The 15,315-nt window shown below is 41.4% G+C and overlaps 1 protein-coding gene and 1 non-coding gene across 9 annotated transcripts in view; both read left to right on the top strand.

Moving 5' to 3' along the window:
• nhsa (Nance-Horan syndrome a (congenital cataracts and dental anomalies)) overlaps nt 1-15,315 on the top strand; it is a 72,370-nt gene that overhangs the window by 48,684 nt on the left and 8,371 nt on the right. For 2 of the 8 annotated variants that reach the window (XM_025903057.1, XM_025903058.1), the window contains exons 2-4: nt 7,782-7,934; nt 8,422-8,537; nt 14,587-14,718. In XM_025903057.1, the coding sequence (XP_025758842.1) occupies nt 7,879-7,934; nt 8,422-8,537; nt 14,587-14,718 (304 nt within the window). In that variant the 5' untranslated portion in view covers nt 7,782-7,878. Of the gene's footprint in view, nt 1-7,781; nt 7,935-8,421; nt 8,538-10,134; nt 10,180-10,412; nt 10,476-10,522; nt 11,326-12,018; nt 12,212-14,586; nt 14,719-15,315 lie in introns of those variants that run through there. The other 6 variants (XM_005478829.4, XM_005478828.4, XM_025903055.1 and 3 more) reach the window with 6 other exon arrangements.
• trnac-gca (transfer RNA cysteine (anticodon GCA)) lies at nt 2,049-2,120 on the top strand. Its single transcript has one exon. It is a non-coding gene; the product is annotated as a tRNA-Cys (tRNA).

The raw sequence follows: 15,315 nt of genomic DNA, 5'->3' as shown, positions 1-15,315 counted from the left end.
GCAGCTCTGTGGAGGGTTCAAAATGGAAAGTATTTCAAAGTCACCGCAGCCTGCCGCCAGACTTTGTAGTGGTAATTTAAAGCAGCTGAGGAAACAATCGCGCACCGCTCCTCTTCTACAACTCTGAGCCTTCGTCGATCTTCGGGAGGATTTCGGCTCAGCAGCAACAGAGTTTCAGATATTATTCCAAATAATTCTTAACCAGCATGGTTTAAGAACTGCGTGTGTGCATTTAGGATATGGATAAACTTCAGAAACTTTATAGCTTTGCTGAGGATTGTATCACAGGAGGGAAGCTTTGGGGTTGTGGTTTTGAAATGTCTTTCCTGTTGATGAATATATTTTTGGGCTTTCCAAGCTTGTATGGTCGTCTGTGTGTTTATGCACTTCGCTCTGACATTTTCCTCGTTATTTGCCTTCAGTAGAACATTATGTTTATCGTGAGGTCATGTGTTTTAACGTTTTACAATGGAAAACTGTGATATCTGATGGGATTCCCCCTCCCTTTCTTCATTTTCACCCTTCGCTGTACCTCCTGGCACACAAGCAGACAGACAGTTTGGCGCTCCAGGCGCTGGTCCAAAATCTAAAGCAGCGTCTCCTGAAAGTACACGTGTGATTTCATTTCACCACCAGACGAGTTTTCATGTGTGGGCTTGCAGCGCTGCCAACCCCTGCGTGCTGACCTCAAGTCAAGAAATACAAGCAGACTTTAGTGCGCTTTAATTCATCAGGAATAATTTCACACTCCTGCCGTGCTTTTCCCACCGTGGTGATGTCATTTAAGAACAGATTAGGTAGATTGAAACGTCACTCAGTTTTATGGGACTATAAATAGAATCGTGATCCTGATGGGCGTATTCCTCGTTTCTCAGCCGGATAATTAGCTGACTCGTATTGAGGGACAGTAAAGCACTTTAGGAAGTTAACCAGCAGTTTGATTACTGCTCAGCAGCTGTTTGCTGTGGTACCTGCAGGCACCTGAGAGCAGCATCGGACTGCAAAAACGGCTCATTACCCCCCCTGTGGACCTCCTGGTTCCCAGCATCGCATTCCAAGCAGAGCCCACATCAAAGCTCCAGGTGAGCTGAGGGAGTGCCTGTTTGAATAGGTGTGGTAGGAAGAGAGACAGATGGGAACACCTTCAGTTACTTGTACTAGAATTAGTCTCAACTATGACCAGTCTGTGCAAGTCCAGTGTCAGAGTGGAAACGATCCCAAGGGCCACTTAAATGTTACACGCTAAATACACCAATTAAATTGGACAGTTACCACATTACTCTTGCTTTAAAAGCAAGTGACACCTTCTATAGCAGTGACAACAAAGACTGTGAAACAGGTGGATAAGCAGGGGAATGCCAGCACAAAGGGCTCTTTTCTTATGGATATATTTGGTGTGGTGACTTCTAGTTGAAAGGATGCTGGTTCAATCCCAGGGACTGAACCTAAATGCTCCCAAGGCAATTTAGAGTATGTGTACAAAGTGCTGTGTGTGGTTTAAATGAGGCTTGTATTGAAGAGTGCTCAGTTAAGCTGCAAAGTAAGTGCAACTTCATTTACAAGGTTCCCCCTGCTAATTTTTGCTATGTATAATATAACCACATACCCATTTCTTTTCTGGACAATTGCGACTGTTCCGATTTTTTATGACTGATTAAACATGATAGATTTCCTAAAAATGCTTTTATGTCTTGGGAGTTCAATATTAAAGTGGACCTATTATGCTTTTTAAAGTTTTCTGTCATATATAAACTGTCCCAGTGGTGGATGCTCATATTAAACTCAGCCAAACCTCCAGATAATGAGGTCGTAGTATCTATTCCCTGTGAGCCTCATTATTTGGACCTTTGGCAAAGAGAAAGTAAGTAAAAGCATAATAGCTTTCTCTTAAAAAAAGAGAGTGCTTCAGAGATGCAATCATGGTGCAGTTATGGGAAATGTAGGATCCAGGGTCTGTGGGGAGTCACCAGTACGGTGGGGCTGTTATACTGTGTGGGGCATTTGGCAAGGCTTGGGTCACATTTACAGTGAGAACATAGCCCTGGTGTGGGGGTATAGCTCAGTGGTAGAGCATTTGACTGCAGATCAAGAGGTCTCTGGTTCAAATCCAGATGCTCCCTCTCTTGCAAATATTTGAAGCTATTGGACCAATGAAACAGTCTTTTTGAGTGTTCGCCTTTATCTTTTGTTATTCAGCCTAAAGTAAAGCCTGAGTGGCTTCGTTGTTACACTGATACAAATCATATATTTAAGCCTTTGCTGTTCCCATATCTCAACCAAACCGAGCTCCTGTGGGAGTGTCCACCACCATCATCAAAACACCAAATGATGGAGTATCATTTAGAAGGACAACTCTATTCTTTTCATTCTTGAACTCTAAAGTAGCTTCACCTGATTCACACTTCAAAAATAAACCTTATGCATCTTAAATATTTTATCCCTGACCTAAAAAACAGTTTTAGCTCGCCACAGTATAAGCCAGCTTTCTTCTGATTGGCTGGCTCTCGCAAGCAATTAGGGATATACCGTTGCTATGACATTAGATCTGTTATGCAGTTGGGAGCATGTCTACAAATGATGTTGGGTTGCTCTAAATGTTTGTTTCAGATAGTCTTTTTTTACTGTTGGGCCCATGTGATGTCAGAGAGCACTTCAGCAAACAGCGCCGGTGCTTCACTGTGAAGCTAAAGGACTGTGTTTTAGACAGAAGATGAACTGAAGGGCTGAACCAGGGCCCAGTATGAGATAAATATGGATGGATTATAATATGGATTATTTATAACTGTGAATCATGCAAAGATTAAATACAATTATAATAATAGAAAGCAAAATTTTACATAGTCCCCAAATATGTAACTGGAAATGAGTCTGTTGTAATACCCACTGTCAAACAGTAATGGACTGCCAGTTTAATCTATTATTAAAACGTGTCATTTTTTGCTTTGTTTATGATTATATAGATGCAAAATATTTCACAGGTGTTTTTTTTAATTTCTCTAGTATTTTTAGGCTCTTTTTTATTCTAACTGGTTATTTAATTTCTTATATAGACCTGTAGTGTACTGGCTTCTACAGTACAGCATACTTAATATGGAAAAGGTCCCTGGTTTGATCCAAAGAGGAGGCACAAATCCCTTTATGGTTGCATCAGGATGGGGAAGCAGTGTGAAAAACCTGCAAAAGCAAACATGTGGAGTTGCCTGCGGTGGCTACTTGTGAATAAGAGCAGCCAGAAGTAGCTGGCTCTTTAATTGGTTAATATTATGCTATATTTCTGCCATTAATCCTCCTGTTCATCACTCTTATAATCAGCATTTCAACATTTCAGCAACTCTTAAGCTTCCCTCAGCTAGCCTGTTGGTTTCTTATTGAATGTCAACAATCTTGTGCCCCACCTGATGCAGCTGGTCAGCAGCGGCGGCAGCGACATCACCATCAGCTGGGTGGATTTGGGCTCAGAGCGGATTACTGGGGAGAGGGGTATTATTGTTTTTTTTCCTACTGGCACTGGGACTCTACTCTTTGTGCTTTCCTAATCAGACCTCAGTGGAGACTTTCTCCAGCAGCTGACTGGACACTCAGCGGGAGACCAGCGTTGTTTTTCTTTAATAATCGCAGATGTTACGTTGGAGCATTTTCATTTTTGATTACAGAAAAAATATGAAAGGATAAGTCTCTCAGCAGTTTGGTCTGTTTACTTTTTCTTGAGGTGAGTGGCATGCATCTAGTTTTAGATGCTTTGCATTTGCTTTCACTAACAAATTTGTTTAGCAAGTATTGTGCTTGAGTAGTTCAAAGTATCTAAACTATTTATTTAAAGAATGAACTGCAATATTTAACACAAAAGTTCAGGCCATGCACTGTCCCGTGCATCCTTCGGCATTCCTCCGTACCCACCGCGATCCTTCATTGTAGGTTAAGCGGTCAGTGTTGTTTCAGTGGTTTGGATTAACACTCCTCTCCTCCTATAGCACACCATAAACAGATTAGTGGTCTCCAAGTCAGGGCATGGCTGGGCCATCTGTACCCTGCACTGGGTGGGGATGGGGACATGGGGGTGGAGTGTGAGCAGATGTTCCAGAGGGGCTGTAGGTCAGTAGAGCCGAGGGACCGTCAGTCACGAAGGACGCGGAGTTCCTGTTCAGGTGACGGATTTAAAGTGAGTTTAAACCACCGTGCATTGTCATGGCTCTGGGATGCTGCCTCGCCCTCACACCCCAAGGTACTGTATAATTTACTGAGGCTTTAATTGAGCTGCATGCGCCTCCCACTTCGCTCCTGCTCTGCATGTCAACCACAGCGGTTTCACACTTTGTCACAAGATGTAAGACGCGATGATGAAGAGTTTGTTTTCCCCGGTTAGTTTGACCCGTGTTAAAAACCCAAACGCTCCCCACCCACTACACTTGTCCTGCAGCGTGAGTAACCCCAAAGAATAAAGAGGAATCAAAGATTCACTCACGTAAATTACACACAGCTGAAACAGCAATGTGCAAGCTCATCTGTCTGCCTGTTGCATGTACAGAAGTTCAGATTTAGAGTTTTTCTAAAGTTCCACGTGTGACCTAATGGCTGACATCTGCGGCTCTGTCCTCCCAGGCCGCTGGCAAATTGTAGGTGTGTGAGCGTAGGTGTGAGGCGGTTTTGACTTGGCTCCTGTCTGAGCCAAAACCGAGAAAATTACAAGGCAGAGGCAGTCTGGGGATGCATGCAGGCTTTCATTGCCCCTCTTCTCCTGGCCTGCAGGGCTGAGTGCAGTGGGGGATGATCCTGCAGCAAATGAAGAGGTGGAGATGAGATTGATAGGCAGTGTCACAGTGCACATAATAGAGTGTGTGATTTCACCTCGCCAGGAAAGTTAACAGAAAGATGCCACAAGCAACGACGCAAATATACAGAAATGCTCCTCAAAATGTTTTTTTTCTCTTCTTCTTCTTCTCACCTGAGGCCATGTGGCTCATTTGGCTCAATATAGCCATGCTGCAGATCAATCAGCCTGATGTGAAAGAAAGAGAAAGCTGCCAAGAGGTCAATGAGACGACTGCAGCCTGATGTGTTTTCTTAGGCCTCATTGGGGGCAACAGCTGACCACTAAATTAGCACTAAAAGCTTTGCCCATATGGACTTCTGTGTCCATGAAAACCTCTCTTAAAGGCCTCTAATGAACTCGTGCTCTGGCGCACAAACACAGCCTCACTTAACCAAGATTTCAGCGAGCAAGGTCAAAGGAAGCACTGATGTGTTTTTTAGCTGGAGGACGATAAAAACGGGGAAGGTTGAATGGAGTCAGATGAAGAGAGCACAGTGTTTGTCCTAGTTGTGGCTGCTATTGTTGTCAAATGGGGTTTTAGTGTGTTGTGAGACACTGAGGGTGTCACAGCAAGGCCAACAGTTCACAGCTCAGTGGGGAAGCATTGAGTGGAGAGGCTGACGAACAGTGTCAGAGGGCTCCTCATTTCACCATAATTTACATGACAAACGCATCATCTGCTCAACGTCTGAAATATTGTGGGCGTTTGCTCGGTTATATATTACTGCACTGATATTAAATCTGTGGCAAGTCCAATAAATAAATATAATAAATGCAGATATATCCATAGAGGTCCTACAGGGTTTTTCCTCCATTAAAAAAAATTGGCAGCCAACAAGTTCATGTTTTATATTTTAAACCTGGCTGTTTATTTACAACACGCATGCAAAGTCATATATGGCAGCAGGTAGGAAACATCTGGCGGGCGTAAAACAATTTCATTGAGATGTGAAGCGGTGTTTCCACACCAGTGTAAATCTTTGCTGAGTTCACCTCCAGCTTCTCCAGCTGTGCAGGAGACGCAACACAGAGCGTGTTTTTAGTTCAGCGAGGTCACACAGCAGAGGGCTTTTAGATCACCCTGGAAAACGTCAGGTTGTGTCGGCGTAGCTGATAAACACGCCGCGTCTCCTGGGGATTTTGCAGTGTTTCTTAGAAAGGACCTGCCAGAGGATTCACAGCAGTGATAGTGATGTTAGAAAAGCACTTAGCATATGCAGCAGTTGGATACACAGGCTGAGGTTTAGTGCCGGGCTGCTGCGCTGGGTCTTCCTGACCTTTAGTAGCTCCAGTCAGGAGTTGGACTGTGTCCTTTTCTGTGTGAATGAGACTAAAGTTAACTTCTGGCTGCAACACAAAGCAAACTGCGAGCCAGAGCTGCCTCTCATCAGACACAGAGGTCAGACAGAGTGCGATTCGGCAAAGCTGCCCGGTCAAGGACAGGCCCAGAAATGTCAGGCAGGTAAGAGAAGACTGACAGATCTGCCTTTGTGTGCTATCAAAGCAAAAGCTCAGCAGTTAATCCTCAGGATTTTACTTGGATTTCGCTACAGATGTCTTAGATACTATCTCACGCCAGTGCCTTCAATGAAGGAGTCTTATTTCATGCAACCAAACTATGCTGTTACTTTAATCTACTCATGCTGGTTTCTCTTTGACATCTTGTTCTTGTATGAATCACTCCTGTGCATACTTCAAGCAGTCAACATCCAAATAAGTCCCAGCACAAAGACCAGACTTCATCCTTTTGAACTCAAACTTTCCCCATTCATGCAGCGCCTCCATGCATTATGTGTAATTTGAAGCGGTGCAGTAACTCGAGGAGATGTAAGGGGGAGCAGTGGGGTTATTCCATGTATTGGTCAGTGTTTAGAGGATGAAAGTCACACTATCAGGTTGCATTAATACCTATTGTTTGGCTGCAGGTGATAGCATTGCATTAGTAAACAGGCTATTGTGCTGCTAACACTGGATGTGATTATCTGGATTTTTAGTCTCAGGCTTTAAGCTGACTCTGTTGTTCTCCCAGCTAATAAAAACCCCTTTAGTGTTCATATGTAGAAGGAGATAACATTCAAAGCCACCACAAAGCAAAGCTCATCAGTTGCATTTGTTTCAGAAAATGTGGACGTCACACATTTTAACCACAAAAATGCCTGTGTGAACGTCCAGTGTAGTCGTGATGAAAGCTGCCTTTCCATGATGCAGCCATCATGTCTCAATAAGGGTTACAAGAAGCATGAATAAATAATAGACTCATAGTAGTCATTGTCCTTTAAAGGAAATTCATGAACGATAAAAATCTGACTGTTAAAGTTATCAGATAACAGGTTGGATACACTAGTGAAATATCAGCTAATTATGACGAAAAGCTGGTCTCTATAAAGTGACAGAATAAATTAACCAATGACTCACCAGCCAATTCATTGGGTTTACCTGCTTGTTAACACAAGTATCTAATCACCCAATCACGTGGCATCAAATGAATGCATTCAGGCATGTAAACATTGTCAAGACAGCCTGCTGAAATTGAAACAGAGCATCAGAATGGGGAAGGAAGGTGACTTTGAAGTGTCACTTAAATCTTCGGTCAGTTAGGAACTTGAAACTGATGCTAAGATTTAAAGCGACTCACCAAAACTTTGCTTCCCACAGAACAGCATGTCATGACACAAAGCTAAGTGATTACTCATAGAGGGTCATCTGATTGTTGGAGCTTTCTCTCTATTAACGGCAGGCTCATTCAATTGAGATCTTTTTGTGACCATTTCTCCTCACTAAACTTCCAATGTAAAGCAACATGTTTCAAACTATTACCTAGTCACACAGATGTGGCTTAATTTGTGCTTCAATGAGATGTTTTATGATTATATAGATGCCCTTGTGCCTTATAAATGATTGTCAGTGACCACACTGTTGAATTTCACTAGAAAAGGTTTGTTATTTTAACCTATCTCTCTCTCCCTGACAGCGCTATCTAACCTGGATGTGGAGAGTAAGCTGACAGCACATTTCCAAGCTCCCTGGCATCAACAGAGAAACGTTTTCCATCCCTCTACACGGCCAGAATGTGTGGAAGAGCTCCACAGGCAAGCCAAAACCAGCCTGTGGGCCCAGCACCGAGGTGAGGCCCTCAGCAGCACTCAGCTCCTCAGATTGCAACACAGAAGGGAAAGCTGCTGTCTGTCATGCCTAGTTAATAAACTGCTTCCCTTTTACCTTACGTGCCATTTAAAAACACTTCAGCTATAACATGCATCCTTCCGGGCAGGTCTGCAGCCTGTGTTTGGAGGCATCGTGCCCTCTAGTGGACATGTTGTGCAACTACAACGTAAATAACAAGCATGTTCAGAGGCCATTTTCACACAGACAGTCTATCTACAACTTAAAAAAACATAAATAGTCAAGCATCAAAGAAATGCACTTATAAATTCATCAAAATCACTTTAGTCATGCACTCTTAAGCACAACACTATACAATAATTCCTGGGTAAATTCAATGCAGAAAAAATGGCTGACCAAGGAGTCATATCTAACCAGATTAATTATTATTATTATTACATCAGTGGATAAATACAATCAGTCTTCAGTGTTTTACATCTTTTTTGCAGCAGATCACCAGAGGAGACGATCGGGCAGCAGGGAGCGGAGAGTTACCATCGCAATCTCACCGGTGCCCCCAACGCCCATGCATCCCTCACCTCAGAGGGGAACAAATTTAACAACGGTGAGACGATTATCCTCGATCTTCTTGATTTCAGTATGAAAATCACCAAGTCCAGTGATACCATCACTATATTGATAGACACAGATGAATCCCTGTCAATAAGTGAAAAATAATCATCTTTTCATGTTCAAATGTTGCTTCTTTTGTATTTTAAAGGGAACCTAATCTGCTTTTATTTATTTTCTGTCATATATACCACACCAGTTTCCAATAGTTTCCAATAACGAGGTCAGTGCGTGTACAAGTAATCCCTGTGAGCCAACAGCTCAGACAAACACTCAGTTTCAGACAGTTTTTTTTCCAATCTTGGCTCTTGGTGACATCAGTAAGGGCAGATATTCCTCATATGATCTCAGGTCAGTGTCCTCTCTTTCCCAGACTGTAAACTAATGAAATGTTGTCAGTAGTTTACACTCCGATGTGTTTTAGTAATGACGCTGTTATTTATATTTTAATATGCATTTTTATATAAATATTGCAGTTGTATTTTTAAATGTCAAGGTTATCTTCAGTACCAGTATGTTATGGCACAGCTAAACGCTATAATAGCCTGTCCCAGATCACAGAAAAGGATCAGATGGAAAATCCATTCTGGAAAAACTGTGAAACAAATCTGTCCGTACCAGCACTGATGCAGAGCTTTCTTTCTGAACTGAGACACGGCTCATTCAGGAGCGCCAAGCACCGATATGAATGGTTTGAGGGTTGTGATGACATTACAGCACACACTCGCTGAACAACCAGTGCTGTGACCATAACTGAGTCTCTGCTTGTGTAGTTAGCCTCCAACTGCATTCCCTGTCATAAATCATTCAGCTGTGCCTTATATTTTCTCCTATTGTAGTTGTTTAACTGTCCACTTATTGTGCTACAACACACTAAGTTTCACTTACATCAGGGGTCTTGAACTCCAGGCCTCGAGGGCCGGTGTCCTGCAGGTTTTAGATCTCATCCTGGGTCAGCACACCTGAATCAAATGTCATGTCAACATGTCATGTCAAAGACATGTTGAGGAAGTCATTTCGCCATTTAAATCTGCTGTGTTGGATCAAGGACACATCTAAAACCTGCAGGACACCGGCCCTCGAGGCCTGGAGTTCGAGACCCCTGACTTACATTTTCTTTTATGGTCAATTTATTCATAAACCTTGCCTGACAAGTCAAACCAAAAGGAAAAATGCAAAAAACTAAACGGCAACTAAAAACCAACCAACCAAACAAAAAAACACATGGAAACCAGCAACTTATGGCCTTGCAGGATACTGTTGCCACCGCCATCGCTGACACAGACTTTATGGCCTCTAAAACGGGACGGTTATCCCTCAATACCTTGATGCTAAAAGACATCTTGTGCGTAATGAAGAGCAGCCAGCAGCATCTGAAAAAATTACCATCATGTGACACCTGTTCAAGCCTTCGGTCCGAGAAGGGGAGCCAATCAGAAGAAAGTTGGCTTGATAAAGGGAGGGGAAGGGAGTTAAAACAGTATAAGACAAATCAGGATTTTCAAGAATCTTTTTAAAAATGTAGTTGGAAATGTGCATAATGATTCCCCTTTAAATAATATTTGTATGGTTTTTATTTCCTTTGATGAAAGGAGCCAGAGAGGCATGTTAGAGATGCGACGACACAGTTAGCACAGGTAAAGAGGACTGTGTTTGTAACGTGTGTGCTGCTTCATTCATTTTTTATTCATTTTTTCATCACCATGATAACTGGTTCAGCATCAGCTCACCAGCCTGCCTTGACCCAAATATTCCAGTCCTCATATTCCTCCCTAATGTTGTCTCTTATGTTTGTGTGTTGAAGATGTTCATGTTCATTCCTGTCATGTGTTTTTGTCCTTTTTTGTTTGTTTTTCACCCTGTAATTCAGTTCGAATCCACCCGCTCCTCCTCCCCTACCGAATGTTGCCACTTCTCTCCCTGGAGCAGAAAGGTACTGGTCCCTTCCCTCCCGAGTGCTACTCCTAACACCTTATTTCACCTGTCCGCCCTGACTGACCTCTTCTTATCTCTTTTTAAATGCATGCCCTCTCTTTCTCTGGCAATAGTAGCCATCCTGCTCCACCCGGTTGAGAGGGTGGGGTGATACTGAAGGCGAGCACCTCTTTAAAGTTTCACCCACACATCACGTTTACATACTGTTGTTGTTGTTGTTTGAGTTCATGTGAAGGGCTTGGAGTATGTGAGGAATGTGTATGTGGGCCACAATCACAGCCGCCCGGGTTTCTCTAATGATAGGGTCGGCTTCTCGAAACTTGCGCCTGTGATTACCCATGATCCCTCTGTGCTGTGGTTTCCCCACTGCACAGCTGACAGCCTCGTGTTTCTCTCTGTATTCTCTTTTCTTTTTTTAAACAAGTATCGTGCTTGATGCCCGTCGTGAGACAGGAATGAGCTTCAAATTCTGCCGCTCCTTTTTTATTTCCTCTCATCCCGTACGTGCCCGCTCTTCCTCCTTTTTCCCAAATCCCTCGTCTTTCTCTCAGCCCGCTGATCCCTCCTCTCAGGCACTCCTGAAACCGTTCTCAAAACAAATCAGCTGTAAATGGTCTTCCTTTGATTTTTTTTTTTCCTCCTAGTTGCGAGAAGTTTCCAAGGAAACCGGCTTCTTTTGTGGTCGGGGTTTTGTCAGGGTCTCATTGGTCTGCTGGGAACAGGGAGCACAAAGGCTCGAGGGTTGCCTTTAAATGGGGGTGGGAGGTTGTCGGGTTGTGGAGGTGGGAACCAGTTGAAACTGAGAATCACTCCCAGTTTCACATGTGTCTCTGTGTTGGAATCTCAAGGTAAGAAATTCATTTAGCGTGTAGATATAAAGACAAGTGGCTCTGCAGAGTCTGAGGAGGCCCATGATTGAGGAATGCTGCTGTGAAGTATTTCCTCTCAGAGATTTCTGGACACTTGTTATGATGCAGGAGACCCTTGGAAAAATTTTGGAATGTTGGAGCTAAGAATTGAAGTTATAGTTTGTCATATCCTGTGAGTGAAGGAGGCATCATTTTATTTATTTGTAAAGTATTTGTCAAGACGTGTTCTGTCGTGTATGTGTGTGTCAAACTTTTCATTAGCCTGAGGCTCGGACACAGTCGGGTTTCTGAACCTTACTTTTTGCATGACGTAGAGATTCTTTGAATGCTTTTTGTGCTTTCCATTCTCCCTCTTTTTCCGAAGCATGCTGTTCATTTCCATGACTTAATGGTTTCTTTGCACTCCAACATTAAACTCAGCAGCTGGAAGGGCATGTGTATTGATTTACCTCTGTTCTGCCTGCAAAGAAGGGAGCACTGACTGCTGCAGATTATTAAGAAGACACTAATCTCTACATCTACTCTTCAATACCAGTCTAATCCCTGACTTTAATCAGCACATTCCCCTTTCTGAAGCTGAGTTTGGTCACTTTCTAACTCCGCCAAACCATATTTCATGTAATGCTGGCCTAACCTTAACAATCTAACCATGCAAATATCCATCTGTTGCAGGCTGCGCCCTCTGACCCCGACTCTGACGGGGTGGCTCTAGGTCACCGGTCTAAGTTTCCCATCCCTAACATCCCCTCCACCCTGGACAAGCAGACTAACTGGTCTAAAGCTCTGCCGCTGCCCACTCCAGAAGAGAGAATGAAAAGCAATTCCCAAGTCATCACCTCATGTGTCATCCCCATTAATGTGACCGGTAAATTGAAATCACTGAATCTGATTGTTGTGACGGAACTAAGGTGTGGTGTGCAGTTGTCAGCAGTTGTAGCCACCTTTCTGTTTTGTTTTTTTTCCTGCATATAAACTTTTTTGCTGTAGTGTTAAGTAGGAATATTGATACCACTCAGACAACAAAGCAACAACCGGCTTATATTAAGTTTAGAATAAAGACTGGAAACAAGGAGCCAGCTTGCTTGACTCATATAATGTATTTTCAAATCTTTACAAAACCTGAAGTGTTTAAAAATCATTTTGTGAATTTCGGCATGCTATAAATGAAATTTAAGGCACCAATCTTGCCATAAAAGTGTAAATTTACATTTTTCCTTTGCTCAAAATAAAAAAAAAAAAGTGATATAAAGATTTCATTCGAAATAGAAAGAGTTGCTGGTAGTTGGATTTATATACATTTTAGCAAAGCCAAGCTTATTGTTTAATCTTTGTTTTCAATCATGTTAAAATAAGAAAATCACCTCCTTTTTTTCAGGCTAATTAGCCATTATAGCAGTAGTTCTAGATGCTGACCTATTCATTATAGGTCATGGGGGTGGTTGATTTGTACATGTGATAGTGCTAAGCTAGCTCTTTCTCTCTGTTTCCACTGATTGCTAGAGCTGCCAAGCTAAGCTATCACTTTCACATAGCTATATTTTTAGAGTAGCGACACAACTTGCTAACACTCAGTAAAAAAAAAAAAAGGTATTTTAATATTTTTTTACTTCTACTATAAGTTAGTGATTTACTAATTACTAATTAGCTTATCTAGTTAAAAGTTAGCAAAACTATTAACCTGACTGAAAGTAATGGAGCTGAAAAGCAGTAGTAAATAATGTAAACGTATGAGTAGCTGTTATATTTTTAGATAACATTGTTATAAATTAGCAAAAAAAATTAATTGTTCAGCATAATTTATTAAAATTGGTAAATTCTAGTAAATTACAAGTAGTAAGTCCTAACAGTCAAATTGTTAGCAAATAGCTATAATCCTTTTTAGCTAAATGGATTAACAGTTGAAAATATTAGATAATGCTATCCAAAAAAAAGAAGATATTAGTTTAATATGTTGGCCGATATTTTTGTAAGTTAGTGAGCAGTTAAACCTAAAGTTTTTATTTAACAGGTGTTATCTACATGTATATGAAAACAGTAGTAAATAGTAACAAAGTATAGAATTGCTAGCTAACACTACAAACAAAAATAGAAACTAAACTGTTGAAACAGACTAGCATGTTAACATTAGTAACAAACACTTGTGAATTATTTACTCAAGGTATTCTTAGATGTTAAATTGTAAGCTAAATGTATGGATTAACAGTTAAAACTGTTAACTAATACTACTAACAACATTGTTAGCTAGGTTAATGGATAAACAGGACAACAGTTTGCTAAAAACTGTGATTAAATATTTGAAAATATTTACTAAAAGTATATTAAACTGTTAAAAAAAAACCTAAAAACATAAATTGAAAACTAAAAGGGAGATAAAGTTAACTATATGTACTCATTTGAACGTGAAAGGTGTGGTGAATGTTTTTGTATCTGTCTGAAAAGAATTTTGGGACAACGTCAGATGAACAATGTTTGGTTTTGGCTCTTCCTCATGATACTAAAATATTTGTTCACAGTCTAATTTGCTTGAACAATGAAGTACCTGGAAGATATAAGGAAGTGTTGCAGTTCAATCGCTACTAAACAAGCCACAATTAATGTTGCTGCAGTCACTCTCAATGTGCAAGTCATGCTTTGTGCCCAGTTAACTTTGTTTCTCATGCTTTGACGCTTTGTGCCTGCTGTTGCAAAGAGGCGAGATGCAGTGACATGAATGCTGATTAGTTCTGTCCAGATTGTTGAAAAGGCCAGCCTGACGTTATTTACTCTCGCTCATTTTCACTCAAAAGGAGAGCTGTACAACAACACCGGCCGAGTCAGAGACAGTGGAGGGTAAAAAATGCACATTGTAAGCAAAGCACAGCAATCGCTATGGAGCTGAAAGCTCTGACCTGCAATCACATGACAGTAAATCATATAGAGAGGGAAAGCAGAACCCTGCACATCAGGAGTTCTCTTATCTTTACAAAACCCATCCATCGGTACCATTTGTTTTCGGTCCTTTTCTAAAGTTTCTTACAATTACTGCTTTGTCATTACATTAAGCAGTAAATAACTTACTACTTTGAGTTCTGTCGGATCTCTTTGCTCCACTCCTCACTGCTATTTTTGTGCAACACCTAAATTTGGTACGGCCGAGCGTTACCTTAAATGTTTCTTTATGTGACAGCGTGAGAGTTAAAGAAGGAATCTCTGCAGTCGCCACCAAACAAAGATTCCTCAGATGTGCTGTCTCCATTGCAGGGGTTGGCTTTGACAGAGATGCTAGTGTGCGTTGCTCGCTCGTTCACTCGCAGTCTTTGCTTCAGAGGAGACGGAAGCTGAGGAGACGGAGGACTGTTGCCGGCGTTCCCAGACAGGTGCAGCAAGACTTAGGTATGTTCCTTAAACTGACACATGCGATATATAAAAACTTGATTCACTTTAGTTTTTCCTCTATTGTTTTATGTAGTTACTAGAACTAATTAAGTGTATAGTGAGTGCACAAGCGCATATGTTACAATTATAAGGTATTTTTGAAGGGCATTTAAAGAAAACGTTCATTCTAAAACCAAATTCACATTGGCCAGTACTGCTTTCTGAACTAAATGAATAGTTAAATAGTATAATTTTTTTAAATCAAATAATTACTAAAATACTATCTGATTTTCACTCTGGACTACTTTGACTATTGTTTGAAGTATCCTGAAATAAATCCAAACTGCTCCTAAATTACTGTGCATAGTTGTGGTAGCCTTGTCACGTGCTTGCTTTGCTTGATTTTACCTAGTGGACCTTGTTAGCATTTATTTTTCACAACCTTTTGATAGTTGTGGGGTTTAAATGTTTCTCATGTTTGCTAAATGCCATCTAATCTCACCACACAATTGGCCTGGTATCTGGTATTAAGTAGGATGGGGGGGTTTTTTGCATTTTTGCATTTATTTGTGGCTGGCAAACAACTTCCTCCATCTTAAAAAAATACCAGAAGCT

This window comes from Oreochromis niloticus, linkage group LG23 (genome assembly GCF_001858045.2).
Source record: "Oreochromis niloticus isolate F11D_XX linkage group LG23, O_niloticus_UMD_NMBU, whole genome shotgun sequence".
In the NCBI taxonomy this organism is placed as follows: domain Eukaryota; kingdom Metazoa; phylum Chordata; class Actinopteri; order Cichliformes; family Cichlidae; genus Oreochromis; species Oreochromis niloticus.
This window is presented reverse-complemented; position numbering and strand designations above follow the sequence as displayed.